The following is a 19,320-nucleotide window of genomic DNA, read 5'->3' on the forward strand; positions in this document are numbered from 1 at the left end:
GTAAAAAAGTTGCAAATGATTTTTCCGAATCTAAACCGAAAAGTCATTATTAGAAAAGACCAGGGGGCGCTTTTTAATTTGTAATTGGTTTGTTTTGAGTTTCACGCAAAGCTACTCGAGGGCTATCTGCGCTAGCAATCCTTAATTTAGCAGTGTAAGACTAGAGGGAAGGCAGCTAGTCATCACCACCCACCGCCAACTCTTGGGATACTCTTTTACCAACGAATAGTGTGATTGACCGTCACATTATAACGCCCCCACGGCTGAAAGGGCAAGCATGTTTGATGCGACGGGGATTCGAACCCGCGACCTCAAGATTACGAGTCGAATGCCTTAACCCATCTGGCCATACCGGGGCACGTGTATTTGGAATTGATGGTTAAGAATTAAAGAAAGAGGGGTAAAATACCTAATGTGCATTTTAAATTAGCCTTAATTTAAAGAAATTCTTATTTGCATATTTTTGTAGGCAATGTTGTGCTCCAGGAGTCACTACTTAGTGGCAACTTTCAATTCCATGTCCCGCATAGAACTTTACTGATATTTAGAAAATGTATTGAAAATGGTTAGGCATCTTGTTAGGTGCTGTTCTCAGGAATGTTTGTGCATTAAGAAAGAGATTATATAAACCTATGTGTCATAGAGCAGATCACACAGTTTCGTGAATGATTGAAACGTTTCGTTTTACAGCCTTTTCAGGAGCGTTCACTAAGTTACAAACTGTAAAGAGAAAGTTGAATATCTAATTAACTAAAAACAATATTTTAGTATTATAAGGGTGTTTATTTCTAGTATTAGTATGTTTTATATGCACCAGTATGCAATACAGAAATATGATTGGATTTAATTTAAATTCTGACCTTCTGACACCAGTCTTTGAACTCTTCAAAGGAAATCAGTCCGTCTTGGTTCGCATCTATTTGCTGAGCACAGAAATATTAAAATGTATATTAAGCATCATACATAAAATTTACTACCTTTGTCAAATTAATTTTTATTTACGTTAAAATTCGAATGAAAAGTTGTTTGTTTGTTTTTGAATTTCGCGTAAAACTACACGAGGGCTATCTGCGCCAGCCGTCCCTAATTTAGCAGTGTAAGACTAGAGAGAAGGCAGCTAGTCTCCATTATCTACTGCCAACTCTTGGGCTACTCTTTTAACAACGAATAGTGGGATTGACCATTACTTATAACGCCCCACGGCTGAAAGAGTGAACATGTTTGGTGAAACGGGGATTTAACCCGCAATCCACAGAGTGCGAGTCGAGCGCCCTGACCACCTGACCATGCTGGCCATTGAAATAAGAAGATCTAAGAAACCACAGCACGTGCGCAACAAGAAAATGTAACAGACAGTGCAGTTATTCTAGAAATTAGTTCGAGGTAGTCTTGTCAACCGTTTCATATATACTGCTGACCAAAATCTTGAGAAATAATATGCATTTTGTGTTATTAGTCTCAACCACTTATTTGAGCGGAGCTTCGACAGATGAAAATAAGAAAAGGGAAAATAAAAATAAAAACCCTTTAGCATTTAATAGGGAAAATGTGAATACTATAAAAAATTGGCCTAAATAATAGCTGGTCAAAAGTTTAAGACCATACTGAAAAGGAGCGTTAATCGGTAAAAACGTAACGAAATTCACTCATTTGTGATCAAGCATTAGTGTTGTCAACATCTCCCACTGACATCTCCTGTGTTACATTGGGTAAAAACATAGCAAAGGCTAAAAAGTTGACAGAGTTTGAACGTGGCAGAATTGTTGAGCTGCAAAAGCAAGGTCTCTCTCAACGTGCCATCGCTGGTGAGATTGGGTGCAGTAAAATTGCTGCTGCAAATCACTTAAAAGACCCTGAGGGATACGGAACGAGAATTTCAAGTGGTCGGTCCAAGAAAATTTCGCCGGCGTTGAGCAGGAGGATTCGACGGGTTGTCTGGCAAGACACCAGCCGATCGTCGAACCAGATTAAGGTCCTTGCGGATGCAGAATGCAGCTCAAGAACAATAAGACAGCATCTACGAATAAAAGGCTTTGAAAACCGTAAAGTCTTCAAGGGCCACGCATCCTTCCACACCACGAAACAGTTCGGTTATACTTTGCTGAGAAGCATCAAAAATGAGACGTAGAAAAGTGGACGAAGGTTTTGTTCTCTGATGAGAACAAATTAACCTGGATGGTCCCGATGGCTTCCAACGTTTCTGGCACAATAAGGATATCCCACCAGAGGCATTTTCTACACGACACAATGGAGGAGGTTCCATCATGATCTGGGGTGCTTTCTCCTTCCATGGAACAATGCAGCTTCAGGTTATACAGGGGCGTCAAATAGCAGCTGGCTACACTGGCATGTTAGAGAGATTATCCTTATTGACTGAAGACCCTCGCTTGTGTGGAAATGTCTGGATCTTTCATCAGGACAACGCTGCAATCCACAATGCCCGCAGGACAAAAAACTTTTTCATGGCAAATAACGCGATTTGTTGAACCATGCAGCGTGTTCGCCCGAACTGAACCCCATTGAAATTGTTTGGGATTGGATGGCAAGGGAAGTCTATAGAAATGGACATCAATTCCAAACAGTATATGATCTTCGTGAAGCCACCTTCACCACTTGGAATAACATTCCAGCCAGCCTTCTGCAAACGCTTATATCGACCATGCCAAAGCGAATGTTTGAAGTTATTCGCAATGACGGCCGTGCAACTCACTACTGAGACCTTTTGTTGGGCATTTCCTACCCTGTTTAAGACTTCTTTTTGGTATGGTCTTTTGTTATTTTCATCTTTCGAAGCTCTACTCAAATAAATGGTTGTGTCTAACAACGCAAAATGCATATTTTTTCTTCATGTTCATTGGCCTTAAGATTCTGGCCAGCAATGTATATATATATATATATACAGCGCCTAGACAACTATATTATTTATTTTTATAAAGTTCCTACTCAATGTAAATATTCTTGACAAAAATAATCGATCGCTTTTGTAATAGAAACCACAAACAGATATTTGTACTAATTTTGTTTTGAGTGTTAATTTAGAGTAAAAAATACAAAACCGAGTCGTCCATTGCCTTGTAATAGTTTAGAAAAGAAAACAACAACACGCCATAAAAGGTGTCTTACATGACATTCTATTCAATAAATGAACTATAAACAAGATGTTAAGACTTTGTTCAACTACTGAACTCCTATTTTCCAGATAATTTCTATCTACAAGACTGTCTGTACTGAAAAGTATTAGCTAATTTGCAAAGTAGCTAAACGCTATTCATGAAAAGAATTTTTTTACATGAAAAATACGCTCCACGTGCTCCTTGGCGGAGTGTTCATGGACTACAGGTTCCGTGTAGTGGCCGAGCATTTCGTAGATGGAAGAAACAATATGCAACATCTCCTGCTTGCTGATGAACCCGTCTCCATTGATGTCGTAAAGATCAAATATCCACTTTAGTTTTTCTGTTACTGGACCTCGTGAGAGTGACGAAAGCAAGTTGATAAATTGCTTGAAAAATACATCAAAAATCAAAATAACAATTAAAACCTTTTTGACTTATTATTATTATTATTACTTGCTTAAAGCCAGTAGAGCAATAACGAGTAGATTGTTACTGTCACAGCATTATTAGTTTATACGTTAGTTTTGTATTTATTTTTGCTAGTTGTCCTAACGCTTGTATCTACACTAAAGGTTTACACCAAACGACCTTTCATTTTAGTCCACTATTTTGGATGTTAGCTTCATAACGTTGCTGCTTGATAATAATAGTAATTTTTGTAAATAGGATTTTTTACATGACATCACATCTTCTTAAGCGTTGTTCACGATATATCAATATTATTTATTTACATTTTATTATAAAGCGACATCTAGCTAACTTTAAAACTGGCATTATGGAAACAGTGTTTAATCTGTTGTTGAACATTATTTTTTCTTGGCAATTTGTTAAAATGTTCAGTTTTTGTTTCATAGTGTAAATGCCACTAAAACACGTTGTTTACGATTTGACGGTAGAATCCTTTGTTTTATGATATCATATTTATTTATTTATTTTTGGTAGCACTCAAAATTAGCTTACGAGATATTTTTAGGCCTATCTCTTTCATTTACGTAATTTAATCGTATTTTTATACGTTCATTCAGCACATATGATACAAACATCCAGTGATAAAAAATTATTTTAGATAAATATTTGGTCTTCTAAGACATTCTTTGTTTTGATTTATATGGAAATATAAGAGAGACACCTCTTGTAAAAGTGGATAAATGTCCAATCTTTGTTTTTCTTTCGGGTTTTACGTAGCTAAACAGTGATATACGACTGTAAATACAAAGGATAGAAGTTTAGAATTTACCCTAAAACTTCTATGAAAATATGTTATTCTGTTGAAGACATATAATAGTCACGTAACTCTGTCATGTGATCTATATAACCAGAAGATGCATGGTTTTATTTAACAAACTTTCGAACCAAAATGATACTAAAACAGTCACGACTTTCACACAATTTTTAGGATATACCCTGGGTTTCTCTAGGTTGTTTTGATTTTGTAGCTGTTTAACTGATGAAGGGCTTAGACTCGAAATGTTGCTGGATACATCACTTTCTAGAACAACATTGTTTAGTGTTTGTTACCATTTTTTTTCTACTTTGTAACTATTTTATATGCGATTTCTTATTTTCATTTATGTAAATAACATAACATATAACCAACAGAAAACTTGGTAAATCCCCTATGATGCGATAGCTTAGACAATTACATCCGGTTTGGACATGAATTGTTCGACAAAAACACCGAGAGAAGGTTAGTGTTATTATTATTTCAGCACCACATGGTATTTAGTATTTAATGAAGACGCATTTGAACATCATCTTGGCTTCCTTAGACTTTGTAGAAACTTAAACCTGATAATAGTTTGATTTAAAGTTTTTCAAAAGTAAGTGTCAACAACATAATCTGTGGAAACTTATATCTTACGATGGCGATTTTTATCAGTGCAGTACTGAAATTCTTACTGCCATTAAAAATCAATTTCGAATAATGTTAATTTTGGTTTTTCGTTACCATAGTGATCTTAATCAGAGAATGAAAAGTATATCTCATTAGTCAAAGCTAAATACCTTTAGTATTCAAACTGAATCAAGATAAATAGTGCTAAAACTTTAAAATTAGAAATAAGACCAACGTTTAAGATGCACAATAATATTTTATTAGGTCTACGCCCAAAATGTAAAGTCTTCGTGTTGCGTTAGCTTTCGCTACCATCATCACTAGTCTTACGCTGCTAAATTAGGGACGGCTAGCACAGATAGCCCTCGAGTAGCTTTATGCAAAATTCAAAAACAAACAAGCAAAACAAACCTTCTAAACTGCTTATCCCACCGTCTCCTAAGTGATACCAAACGGATTGCCCTTGTTCCGAGGTTTCACGAAGCTAACATTTTTTCACCCAAACCCTTAGAGAAAATGGCATTTAGCGAAAACACTTTTACAGTTATTCTCCGAAATCTTACTCCAAATTTGGCATTGATTTACGTTAGAACACATAAATAAGTAGGACTACTAAAGACCGTTCGTAACTTGATTAAAAATGTAAATTTATATTATATCAGGTCTGTACTACATCCACAATAAATTCAGAAAACACGAGTTTCATTTTCTACAATACATTCAGAAAATCTGGGTTTCATTAGAAGATTTCTGGAATCAACGGGGAATCAAAAGGATATTGATCCGAAGGATTTGGTAACACCGATATTTTGTCACGAGCGAGTGTTATAATCTACCCTCGTGTCGTCACGGGGAAGGTTGATGTTTGTAGTGTTTGTCTCGTAAAAAGCTCCACAATTGTCTTTCTGCCCTCTGTTCGCCATTAGGATAAGAAAAGAGTTTATGGTAATAAGGATAGTTAGAATGCACAAAATAAAGTATTTGGAACACCTGTCCTTCTGTAATAAAACTGTATGTCCGTTAAATTCAGACTTAAGTAATAAGGCCTGTGTCTAATTTTTCTAATGGGAAACTGTTTTAATAAAGTATATCCTAATGCTGATACTAAATGCTGGTTACCGATTCGCAACAGGTGAAATTTCATACGAAAATAAGATTTATAGTGATGTATATGAATGTTTATATAAGGGTGACCCGCAAAACAAAACTATAACGTCAGCCTTGTATTTACAAAATACAAAATATATGTATCGTATATAAATTGCGATTTCATTGTAATACAAATGTGAATTACTATAAACAGCTCTTAGTAGGTAAAATGTACATTAAAATGATAACATAGCGCGTGTGGTTTCATGTTCTTTTGTAGTAAAACCATCTTTGATGTGATCTAACGTATCAATTAGGTTTAGCGTTTGAATTTTCCGTGCATTACTTTGTAGCATGCTTGGCACGTATCGGTGGTTAAAACGATCGATTCACGAGGAGTGGGTCACGGGATCGAAATCTGTCACCGACCATGCTTGTCTGCTCAGCTTTATGGACGCTATAATATTACGTTAAATCTCACTACTTCATTGTAAAGAGTAGTTAGGAGTTGCCGATGACTGGTGTTGATTAACTGCCTTCGCTCTAGTCAGGCACATCAAAATTAAGGATAGCTAACGAAGGAAATGTCAGTGTTTTTCTCATAGCAAAGTCACATAAAGCTATCTGCTGTGTCTACCAAAGGGAGTTCAACTTCTGATTTTAACGTTGTAAATCCGTAGACTTGCCGAAAGTAAACCTGTACTAGCTTCGAACAAAATCCATCAGAATTTACTTTGTGATCGTTTATTTTCGCGGATAGCTGCCCAAAAAGTATTTGCGCATAGTCATCCCTAAAAGACTAGAAGGAAGACAATTAGTCAATGGCAACCGCCGCCAACAATTAGATTACTCTCGTCTGATCAAATAGTTTTTAGGGCAGTGTATTGTGAATATTGAACTCTCATATTCAAAGCTCGAGTAGACTAAATTTTCGCCTTGCCCAATTCACGTGTTAGGAATTGGATGCGAATACCTTACAACATGACTAGCTGTGTTTTATCTATGAATATTCTACAACGTGAACAACTGAGTTTTATGAATTTATGCTGTTGCAACATCTGATTACATGGCTATTTACAGAGACTGTTGCACAACTGAAATCTAAATGTATTCAGTTGTGAGAGACAACATATTATGTATATATATATTTAATTAAACTCCTCTGTGTGTTGGAGGTAACTTATTGTGTAGATTTTGTTTTGAACACAATCTGCCTTAGTTGTGAGAGACATCTGGTGTACATTTTGTTTTTAACACTCAACACTTTAAATTTAGAAGACAGCTGTATGTAGATCGTATTTTTAATGTATAACTATTTGCTTTCTTCAGAGCAAGTGTTTGAAACTACATACCTTTCCAACTAGGTTTAAGCGCAGATAGCCCTCGTGTACCTTTGCGCGAAATTCAAAAACAAAAACAAACCAACTAGGTTTATGAAACGTTTCTTATATATTTTTATTATACACTTCAAGATATATCAAATTCAGTGTGACTTCTCTTCCCTGTCACCAGTCTGGCGGAACTGGTGTAAGCTGAAGTATTTGGTATTACGGTAAGGCTGATTCATGTATAATTTGGATTGTATTTATAGACCAAAGTATGTAACTGAAGAGTTGGGTACTTTATGTTGAAATAATTCTGAATATAGAAGTTAGCGAAGTTCGAAGCAACAGCAACAGATATAAAATTACGTCATGTATCATAATTTCGTTTCGCTCCTGAATGTAGTGTGAGGCCACCCATAATTGATGGATTTTGGGAAATGTTTGTAACATTCCTTTCCAACATAAAATATTCATACACTTTAATTATGAAAATATGTTCGTATAGGGAATTTAGAATGTTCAAGATGGGAATTCCCCTTGTATTTAATTAATAGCATTGCTAAACAAATGAATATGGATCAACTTGAGAACCCAGGATAATCTAGAAAGAGACCTGTAACAAGTCGTACCCGAGTTATGGTAAGAATAGTGCAATATATTGCAATAGGTGATAATTCAAGAGCGTAGTGGTTAGTGGCAAAAGCAGTCCATGTTGCCCAAACAACAATATACAACGTAACTAATCGTTCCATAACATAAGTAGCTCGGAAATGTAACGGGTTTTCACTTTATTCCATATGATGATATACCAGTCAAGCTGCAGTATCATCGGATATCCGTGCAATTCGAATTTTGAAAAGAGGTGTGAGAAACAGTTGTCTCAGTAAACTAAATGAATTGTGTAAATCTAAGAGGGAAAATGGTGTGCTTTGGACATAATAACATTATGATAGATCTTTTTGCAACGGAAACTGCGTTACAGAACTATTTTACAAATTTTTACAGATACTGCATAAACTGTAACGATGATGTAAACACTGATTCTAAAACGTGAGTAATAATAGTAGGTGTATTTGATGTTTGTTTCTGGAATTTCGCACAAAGCTACTCGAGAGCTATCTGTGCTAGCCGTCCCTAATTTTGCAGTGTAAGACTAGAGGGAAGGCAGCTAGACATCACCACCCACCGCCAACTCTTGGGCTACTCTTTTACCAACGAATAGTGGGATTGACCATCACATTATAACGCCCACACGGCTGAAAGGGCGACCATGTTTGGCGCGACGGGGATGTGAACTCGCGATCCTCAGATTACGAGTCGCACGCCTTACGCGCTTGGCCATGCCGGGCCCCCGGGTGTATTTGAAATATAATTTAAGTATTAGGCCTAATACCTAAACGTAACGTAAGGCTTAGCTGAAACTACTTGATAAATTTTATTTTGCTTTTGGCTACAAATTAATGTCATAAAAATTCTGAATTAAAATATTTCGCTGTTAATTTATGGATGTTATCAAAGAAAGATTTAAAAACCATTCTAACAAATCAACATGAATATTGAACCTTTAGCATAAACACCATAGTTAGACACTATAGGCGAAAGTTTTAATGTGTTAATTAGAATACATAAATTTTATTAAAATTATAATTCTAACTGCATCGAAAAACAATCAATATTTTTAATAAAAAAATAAACTAAAGAAACCCCTAAAGGTAAATAAGAAAACTAATAAATCCTAGCTGTTTTTTTCTGTTACTTTTTTAGTTACTTCTAATAATTTTCAAAACATATATGCAATCATTTTCAAATTTCTTGTCTTTTACAATCAAACATTTTTCTTATTGGTTGTATTTACTAAAGTACGAAGTTTTTGAAGTTTGCCTTCGATAGTGTTACTTTGGCTATGTATAGGCTTAAGCAGGGGTGAGCAACTTCATGGCCACTGGGCACATGTGGTCAGTGGATAACACAGTTGTGGCCAGTTCGAGTTTAGGAGTAAACTTTTTCCATCATTTATTTTTTTCATCATAAATTTGGCAATCAGCAACTGCAATCGCGCGCTTCATCACTGCCACAGACTCCGCCCATTTTGTAACGTCAGTCTGGTTTAGGTTTTTGTTATCGAGTGTGCGTTGTTTTGCAAGGGCTTGAAAAAATATTTTTATTCTGCAACATTCAAATGTTTCAATATATTTTGTTTTCAATCCCATAATATGGATCAGTGGATAATTAGAAAACGAAAGAATCCAGATGATGGTGAACACTCAGAAAATAAAGACAATTTAACTGATTCTGGCATTACTGCTGAAAACAGAATGATGCATGACTGGACAAACGTGAAACGAGAATTTAATGAAAGTTGGGAGTTGAAATTTGTAGTGATAGAAGTAAATAACAAACCAGTGTGTGTTTTGTGTAACGAAGGTTTTAGGAATAATAAAGTATACAACCTTAAGCAACACTTTAACAATTTTCATAACAAATTTGATGTAAAACTTCCACTTGATAGCAAAAGTCTTATGAATGAAACTAGCCGTCTGAAAGCACAACTTCATGAACGAAAGGGAGGCCTAAAAAGATGTTATATTATCGATAGAACTACAGGGTGTTCCGAAAGTCACTGTGCACTTACATATTTATTAACAGACAAAACAGCACAGTGACTTTCGGAACACCCTGTAGTTACATTAGTTAGCTATAAAGTAGCTTGGATTCTAGCTCAAAAAATCATTTTCTGATGCTGAACTAGTAAAAGAAATGTTGATTGTGGTCGTTGAAACTCTGTTGGAGAATTATGATTCAAAAATAAAAGACGATATTCTACAAAACGTAAATAATTTGCAATTAAGGCAAAGAACAATTGTCTGCAGAATGCTAGAGTTAGTAAAAGACATAGAAAATCAGTTGTTTGAACAACTGAAAGACTGTTTGTATTTTTCTTTAGCACCAGATAACTCAACAGATGTTAGTGACATTACACCAGGGGTTCCCAACCGGTGGGTCGCGACCCCCTTGGGGGTCGCGAAGCCTTGACAGAGGGGTCGCAAAGTCTTAGCAGGGGAGTCGCGTAGCCTTGTTAGAAGTAGCTTGGGATAACATTAATTTTATTTCATCAATTACATTTTCATGCTCTTACATTTTTTTTTTGTTTCGGTGCAAAGCAACGTGTGCTACGTTAGTTCAATGTCATTAGGTGATATTATGGGTGTATGTATGCGTGTCTGTGTGAATGTGTATGTGTCTGCAATTGTATGTATGTGTGTACTAGTGAGCAGCGAGTATATGAGTGCACGCGCATGTACGTATGCTTGTGTGTCTGTTTAGCTGTGATTAAGTGTGTGTGTACTCGCTGTCGACACGTGAGTCACATGTTCGTTGCTGATTGGTGGATGACGAATCGCGCGACTGGCCACGCTCCCTTCCCTCCCAATATTTACCCCATCATTACTTTACCTGCACCCCCACAAGTAGTCAGTGTAAGATCCACAGTTGCCAAAGCGTTCATTATTCAACATTTTTATTTTATTTTAACAAGGAGATAAGTAAGCAGTAGAGGTGAGTTGTGTCCATGGCTAAACGGCGCAGATACTCAGAATGCGTCATCTCGAGACGAAACATCCAGAACACGCAAAGAAGGGTTTGGATTTCTTCAAACGGCATGAACGGTGTCTTAAAAGCCAAAGAATCAATAGAAGTGGGTCGTTTCAGCAGCAGAGTGCAGCCGTAGTGGAAGCTTCATATGAGATTGCATTCGAAATTGCTAAACAAAAAAAAGCCTCAAACGATTGGAGAAACACTTCTTAAGCCCTGCATGATGAAAGAAGTAAATCTTATTCTTGGAGAAGCTAGTGCAAAGAAGATGCAGCAAGTATCCCTGTCAAATAATACTATACAGAGGCTCATTTCTAAAATGTCTATGGATGTGAAGGAACAGGTTTTGACTGAAATCAAGGGTTCCCCTTTCAGCTCGACGAGTCAACAGATGTTCATGTTCTCAGTTGCTTGTCTTCGTGAGATACATTAATTCAGGTGACATCAAAGACGAATTCTTATTCTGCAGTGCACTTGAAACCACAACAAAAGCTGATGATGTCATGGAAAAAGTTTCAACTTTTTTTCAAGACGAAGATCTTCAATGGGAAAACGTGTATGGGGTTTGTATGGATGGGGCACCGGCTATGCTGGGATCGAAATCAGGATTCCAGTCGAGAGTGAAGAAGCTAGAACCTCAAGCAAAGGGCATCCACTGCATGATTCACCGATATGCTCTCGTCAGTAAGACTCTCCCTGCCTCTCTGCAGGAAGTGCTTGAATCTGTAAACAAAATTGTAAATTATGTGAAGACTCAAGCACTCAACACTCGCCTATTCAAAAAACTATGAAAAGACATGAATGCTGACCACGAAGTCCTTCTCTTCTACACAGCAGTACGTTGGTTGTCGAAAGGAAACGTTATTAATCGTGTCTTTGAAATGAAAGATGAAATAAAGCTATTCCTGGAGACTCAAGAAAGGAAAGATCTTGTAGCTCACTTCGAAGATGAAGCATGGAATAAAAGGGTTGCGTACCTAGCCGACATTTTTGACCAGCTGAACAAGCTCAATTTGAAGCTTCAAGGAAGGGAAACGCATGTTCTCCTTTTTCAAGATAGTCTTCGGGCCTTTGTTTCCAAACTGCAGAACTGGCGTCGGAAAACCAATCTTGGAAACATCGCTATGTTTGAAAAACTTTGTGGAGTGACGGATGAGTCTCAGATCCAACTGGATCAGTTCCTCAAGGATGAGATTACCGAACATCTTCAGTCTCTAGAAAAGGAAGTCGAGCGTTACTTCCCTGAGCTATCACAGGAACAGGAGGCCCTGGTAAGGAACCCATTTTGTACTGAACTTGATGTATCCAGCATCCCAGATGATATCCAAGATGAATTTCTGGATCTAAGGAACGACTCTTCAGCTCGTGATCTCTTCAAGGTGAAATCCGTGACTCAGTTATGGTGCACTATCTATCAGTCATACTCCAAAGGCAGCATGATAGCTTTACGTGTCCTTGTTTCATTTGCTTCTACCTACTTGTGTGAGGCAGGATTTTCCACTCTTGTCAATATAAAAACAAAGAATAGGAACAGATTGGATGTTGGAGATGACATGAGACTGGCTCTAACAAACGCTCGGCCACGAATTTCAAAGCTTGCTGCTGAAATGCAACATCAGGCATCTCACTAGCTGGGTTGGATAGCTGTTCAAACCTATGTTAATATTATTTTAAGAAATATATGTTCTTTTTGTGAATTCAGGTTGGACCAATGTGATTTAATTTGCTAATAAATAATTACAGAATTTTTAAATATTTTTTAGATGTTTCTTTCCCTCTCCTTCACAGAAAATAAAAGAAAAATTAAGCTGCTGATAGTAAGCCCTAAGTAGGGGTCACATGGGTTTCAAACTTTTAGGTAAGGGGTCGCGAGTGCTAAAAGGTTGGGAACCCCTGCATTACACAGTTGATATTTTGGGTTCGGTATGTAACTTCAGATCTACAAGTGAAGGAAGAAATGTTTGGCCTTTGTGGATTACGAGATCGAACATGTGGAAAAACATCTTTAACAAATTTCTTCAAATATCAAAAAATTCCAATCAGTATTTTAAAAACCTGGATTCTGTAATATCTGTGAAATATTGTCGTGTTATTCACAGTGTGTTAAGTGTAATACCTGTACAATATTGTTGTGTTATTCAAAGTGTGTTAAGTGTAATACCTGCACAATATAGTCGTGTTAAGTGTAATACCTGTACAATATTGTCGTGTTATTCACAGTGTGTTAAGTGTAATATCTGCAACATAATCGTGTTATTCAGAGTGTGTTAAGTGTAATATCTGAACAATATGGTCGTGTTATTTAGAGTGTGTTAAGTGTAATATTTATACAATATGGTCGTGTTATTCAGTGTGTTAAGTGTAATATCTGTACAACATAGTCGTGCTATTCACAGTGTGTTAAGTGTAATATCTGCAACACAATCGTGTTATTCAGTGTGTTAAGTGTAATATCTGTACAATATGGTCGTGTTATTCATAGTGTGTTAAGTGTATTATCTGTAGAATATTCTCGTGTTATGTAGAATGTGTTAAGTGTTATATATGTACAATATTGTCGTGTTATTCACAGTGTGTTAAATGTAATATTTGCAACACAGTCGTGTTATTCATAGTGTTAAGTGTAATATCTGTAGAATATTCTTGTGTTATGTAGAGTGTGTTAAGTGTAATATTTGTACAATATGGTCGTGTTATTCACAGTGTGTTAAGTGTAATATCTATACAACATAGTAGTGTTATTCAGTGTGTGTAAAGTGTAATATCTGTAGAATATGGTTGTGTTATTCACAGTGCGTTCAGTATAATATTTGTACAGTATGGTTGTGTTATTCACAGTGGTGTGTTAAGTGTTATATCTGCAACGTAGTCGTGTTATTCAGAGTGTGTTAAGTTTAATGTTTGCAACATAGTCGTGTTATTCACAATGCGTTAAGTGTAATATCTGGACAATATGGTTGTGTTATGCACAGTGCGTTAAATGTAATATCTGGACAATATGGTTGTGTTATGCACAGTGCGTTAAATGTAATATCTGTACAATATGGTTGTGTTATATACAACCAACACTGCAGTGGTGTGTGAAATAACAGTGTGATACTTCAGATGAAAAAACAAACAAACAAGTTCTGTTCACCCTCCCGTCTTATCTCGCTATCAGTTATGGTCGATCCGGACTGGCTGGCCCCTGTTGGTTAGGATTTTTTTTTCACCCCACCTAAATAGTAAAATGGTTAAGCCTGACAGCTGTTTGTAGTTAGTGCTACTTCAAATATTTCTTTTATCAAAATTATAAACGTCGCTTTCACTAATTAGTTTTGTATTTACGCGCTGTTGATGCTTAACCAAACTTTACACGTGAGATATTTTGTTTCAGCCCAAAGCTCTGCCAACTGCGTGTATTCAAACCCGATTTTCAGACTTATTAAGAGTATGGACGCTTCTACCTTAGAACTGTTATCGTGCTTTCAAGGTATTTCAAAATAATCTATAATGTTATTAATTCATGTATAAACATAAAATTGGGAAGCACAGTAAATTGAAAAAGTTAGGACACCCTATGAAAGCCTGTGTATTTTTATAACATTTTTGGATATATAGATATTTAATCTTAATTTAAATAATACTTAGAGATTATAGGAATATAACTAAAGAATTAAAACTGAAGAAAAGACTTTTCAATATCTTTTGTAAATGTAATTCTACAAAAATGCATATTCTAACTGAGGAAAAAGTTAGGACACCCTACCCCCTAATAGCTAGTTTTATCTACTTTGGCTGAAATAACTGCAGTGAGACGCTTTTTGTAGCCATCTACCAGTCTCTGACATCGGTCTTAAGAAAGTTTGCCCCTCTCCTCAATGCAAAATTCTTTCAGGTGTGAGATATTTGAGGGGTTTCTTGCATGTACAGCCCGTTTCAAGTCACCTCACAGCATCTCAATGGGATTAAGATCTGGGCTTTGACTCGGCCATTCCAGGACTCTCCATTTCTTAGTTTTCAGCCAGTCCTTGGTGGATTTACTGGTATGTTTTGGGTCATTGTCGTGTTGCAGGCCGCTTCAGCTTTAATTTTCGTACAGATGGTCTCACATGATCCTCAATCGCCCTCTGATACACAGTAGAATTCATGGATCATAGTGGATTCTATGATTGTGAGCTGTCCAGGTCCTGCTGCAGCAAAGCAGCCCCAAACCATGACACTTCCACCTCCATGCTTCACACTTGGTATGAGGTTCTTTTTCTGAAATGCTGTATTTGGTTTACGTCAAACATGTTTTCTGTTCTGGTGTCCAAATAATTCAATTTTGGATTCATCTGTTCAAAGAACATTATTCCAGAAGTTCTGGTCTTTGTCTACATTCTCTCTGGCAAACTTCAGTCTGGCCTTGATGTTTCTCTTAGAGAGCAAAGGTTTCCTCCTTGCACACCTTCCATGCAAGTTAAACTTGTGCAGTCTCTTTCTGATTGTAGAGGCATGCACTTTCACATTAACAGTAGCCAGAGCCTGCTGTAGGTCCCGTGATGACATGTTATGGTGTTTGGAGACTTCTTTTAGCATCTTGCAGTCTGCTCTCGGGGTGAACTTGCTTGGACGACCAGACCTGGGCATGTTGACAGTTGTTTTGAAAGCCCTCCACTTGTTGACTATTTTACGGACAGTGGAATGGCTGATTTCAAAATCTTTTGGAATCTTTTTAAATCCCTTACCAGACTCATAAGCTGCTACAATTTTCTTTCTGAAGGCCTCAGACAGCTCTTTTGCTCTCACCATGGTGCTCACTCTCACTTCAACAGTCAGGAGCACACCGAACTAAATGTCTGAGGTTTAAGTAAGGCAAGCCTCATTCAAAACGCTGAGTAACGATCTTCTAATCGTGTGCACCTGGTGTGATACACCTGTGTATGAGTAGAGTCATTTTAAGTGGGAATAAATGTGGGGGTGTCCTAACTTTTTCCTCAGTTAGAATATGCATTTTTGTAGAATTACATTTACAGAAGATCTTGAAAAGTCTTTTATTCAGTTTTAGTTGTTTAGTTATATTTCTATAATCTTTCAGTATTGTTGAAATTGAGATTAAATATCTATTTATCCAAAAATGTTACAAAAATACACAGGCTTTCATAGGGTGTCCTAACGTTTTCACATGACTGTATATTAAAATACATCAAACTGTTTTTACAGTGCAGATCAAAGTGTAAAAATCCTTTGTAGTAAGAATTAAAATAATGACGAAATATTTAACAAAAAAAGCTAACAAAGAGTCACAATACTCGTTACAAACAATTGTTATAAAATTAGCAAAACAATGTCTTATGACAAGTATAATTAATTATAATCCAACTTCGTGAGCTTGAAAAACGCGTTCACACTATGTCTGTATGAATAATGGCTTATATGAATGGTATTTCGACTACTACAATGTTCATTGTGTCTCAGTCGACCTGCTAAACTTTAGATAAGTGAAATGCGTCGTTGGCAATAGATACAGCAGGGGTGAAACATTGTTATATACCTTTCTTAAAAAAAACAACTCTAACGGACTTAATAAGTAAATGTAGTGTTAGTTATATCTGTGTAAATATAATAGTACTTGTCTGTTGCATGGCCATGTAAGTACTTAGCACAGTGTGGGTGGATCTTCATCAAAATTGATATAGAGGCTTATTAGGTTCACGGGGAAAAACATAAAGATTTCCAGTTTTACAATTTGCGGTTTTTATGGGTGTTTTTACTACAACTTCACTCCCTGTTGATGGATCTTCACCAAATTTGGCACGAAGGTGTGTTTGGTCCATACGGAGATACAAGCAAATTTGCGGTCACAATTTGTGCCTTGCAGTTTTGATGTTTTTTTTTGTTTTGTTTTTTTACAATTACAAATAAGAGAAGCAACTTTTCATGTCTTAAGATCTCCTTTCATTAATCGTGAATTTATGTAACTTCCTTTGAGGGTACAGGTACTCCAGCTCGTGTATATATATATATATATATATATTACAGGTAGGACTTATGAAATGTGTAGTTAAAATCAGAAATAGGATCAAAGTTTAAAAATTAAAACAATTTATACGGCCTCCGTCCAAAATATGAAGTCTCTTCATGTTTATAAAACTACGCACACAGATGGATAGTTTTATAGAGAAAAGGTTTAACTTGTGGTAATCTATATTGATACAGTGGGATGGAACTATAAATTTAAACGAATCTAACGCTCAAAGTGAATTGAATGTTAAAGAATCAACAGATTTTGCAAAGTAAATAACTTCCCTAAACAGTGATGAAGTGTTAGCTGGTAATATAGTACAGTTTTGGAAATAATATATTAACTTCTTATGTGTAATGCGCGTACCACCCTTAAATATTACAATGAATAAAACCTTTTCACTATAAAACTACCAACCATGGGTAAGACTAGTGTAAGGCAGCTAGTCATCACCACCCACCGCCAACTCTTGGGCTACTCTTGTACCAACGAATTTAGGAGTTATATGATACAGTGACGCACTGAGTGACGATGAATCTTATTATATAAATGGTTAAAAATTATGTCTCATTTTTAAACTGTTCCTTTGAGGTATTTACCAATAAAACAATACCCCGAAAAACAAGTTCGATATTACCAAATGGTAGTAATACAATCTGGTAATAACACAATAAAGGCAGGTTAGTATGTTAATACTACCTGATAATAACACAATAAAGGCAGGTAAGTATGTTAATACTACCTGGTAATAATACAATAAAGGCAGGTTAGTATGTTAATACTATCTGATAATAACACAATAAAGGCAGGTTAGTATGTTAATACTACCTGATAATAACACAATAAAGGCAGGTTAGTATGTTAATACTACCTGGTAATAACACAATAAAGGCAGGTTAGTATGTTAATACCACCTGATAATAACACAATAAAGGCAGGTTAGTATGTTAATACTACCTGATAATAACACAATAAAGGCAGGTTAGTATGTTAATACCACCTGGTAATAACACAATAAAGGCAGGTTAGTATGTTAATACTACCTGATAATAACACAATAAAGGCAGGTTAGTATGTTAATACTACCTGGTAATAACACAATAAAGGCAGGTTAGTATGTTAATACTACCTGATAATAACACAATAAAGGCAGGTTAGTATGTTAATACCACCTGGTAATAACACAATAAAGGCAGGTTAGTATGTTAATACCACCTGGTAATAACACAATAAAGGCAGGTTAGTATGTTAATACTACCTGGTAATAACACAATGAATGGGATAGTATCTTAATGCTATTTGGTAATAGAACAATGAATGGGATAGTATCTTAATACTATCTTGCAATAGCACTATGAATGGGTCAGTATTTTATTACTATCGGCTAGTGAATGGAGGGTAGTATCTTTATATTATTTGCTAATAGCACAATGAGGTCGTATCTTAATACTATATGGTAGTAGCACAATGAATGGAGTAGTATTTTAATACTAGCCGGTAATAACACAATGAATGGGGGGCCGTGAGGAAGGCGCCATTGTACTTTTTCTAAAGTCCATAAAAGTTGTAAGAAGTTAAACAACTGCACTCCAGTTTGTTAGTTTACTGACAGTGACAATGTTGGATCACATTTCATTACGTTATTTGTAAACAACAAAAAACATTAAAGTCCTTCAGTCTTGTTACTGTTGAACTTACTCTTTTAGTTTTATCCTTTTATGTTACTGTTTGACGTATTTGTGTTGCTATTCACTCACATAACCTGGTGTTTAAATTAATTAAACCTTTGACTGAGGTAACTAAAATATTCATCTTCTCATTAGCTATAGTATAGCCTTTCCAAATAATCTTTGTAATTAACAAACCCAGGAAATACACTACAATGTTTGTTGGAAAAGTACAAACATGCACGTGATTTTCCAACTGAACGTATGTTTCTATGGTAACTCTCACGTAACAACAATATCGTCTAACAAATATTATCCTGGCAGAAAGTTTGTATTTGTTGCCTTGGGATTAATAAACTATGTTGTTGCTTTGCACGTGAAGTTTTAGTGCTTTGTAATGTCCTATTATATTGTTTGTTTTTGTTTGGTTTGAATTGTTCTTGTTTTCTTAATGAAATACTGGTTTGTGTTATTATGTTTTTTATACATTTTGAGTTGCAATTAAGCTAGTCGGAACTACGTTATGGTGTAGAAATCCAACTTTCGTTTTTTGCTATTTTCTTTACTTTCACAAGTAATCACCCTTCTGTGGGTCAGCGGTAAGTTCACGGACTTACAACAATATATATCTGGGGTTAGATTCCTGGAGGAAGATGCAACAGTGTGGTTTTGTGCTAAAACAAAGTTACAAGTAACTAGAGCAGAGAACGTG

At 36.0% G+C, this 19,320-nt stretch overlaps 1 protein-coding gene across 3 annotated transcripts in view; it reads right to left on the reverse strand.

Annotated features, from left to right (window-relative positions):
- Positions 1-19,320, reverse strand: part of LOC143223732 (A-type potassium channel modulatory protein KCNIP1-like) — a 68,339-nt gene that overhangs the window by 3,634 nt on the left and 45,385 nt on the right. For 2 of the 3 annotated variants that reach the window (XM_076452085.1, XM_076452082.1), the window contains 2 exons: positions 3,290-3,502; positions 861-923 (listed from right to left, as the gene is read on the reverse strand). In XM_076452085.1, coding sequence (XP_076308200.1) covers positions 861-923; positions 3,290-3,502 — 276 coding nt within the window. The remainder of the gene's footprint in view (positions 1-860; positions 924-3,289; positions 3,503-19,320) is intronic. The other variant, XM_076452084.1, reaches the window with a different exon arrangement.

This window comes from Tachypleus tridentatus, chromosome 8 (genome assembly GCF_004210375.1).
Source record: "Tachypleus tridentatus isolate NWPU-2018 chromosome 8, ASM421037v1, whole genome shotgun sequence".
In the NCBI taxonomy this organism is placed as follows: Eukaryota; Metazoa; Arthropoda; class Merostomata; order Xiphosura; family Limulidae; genus Tachypleus; species Tachypleus tridentatus.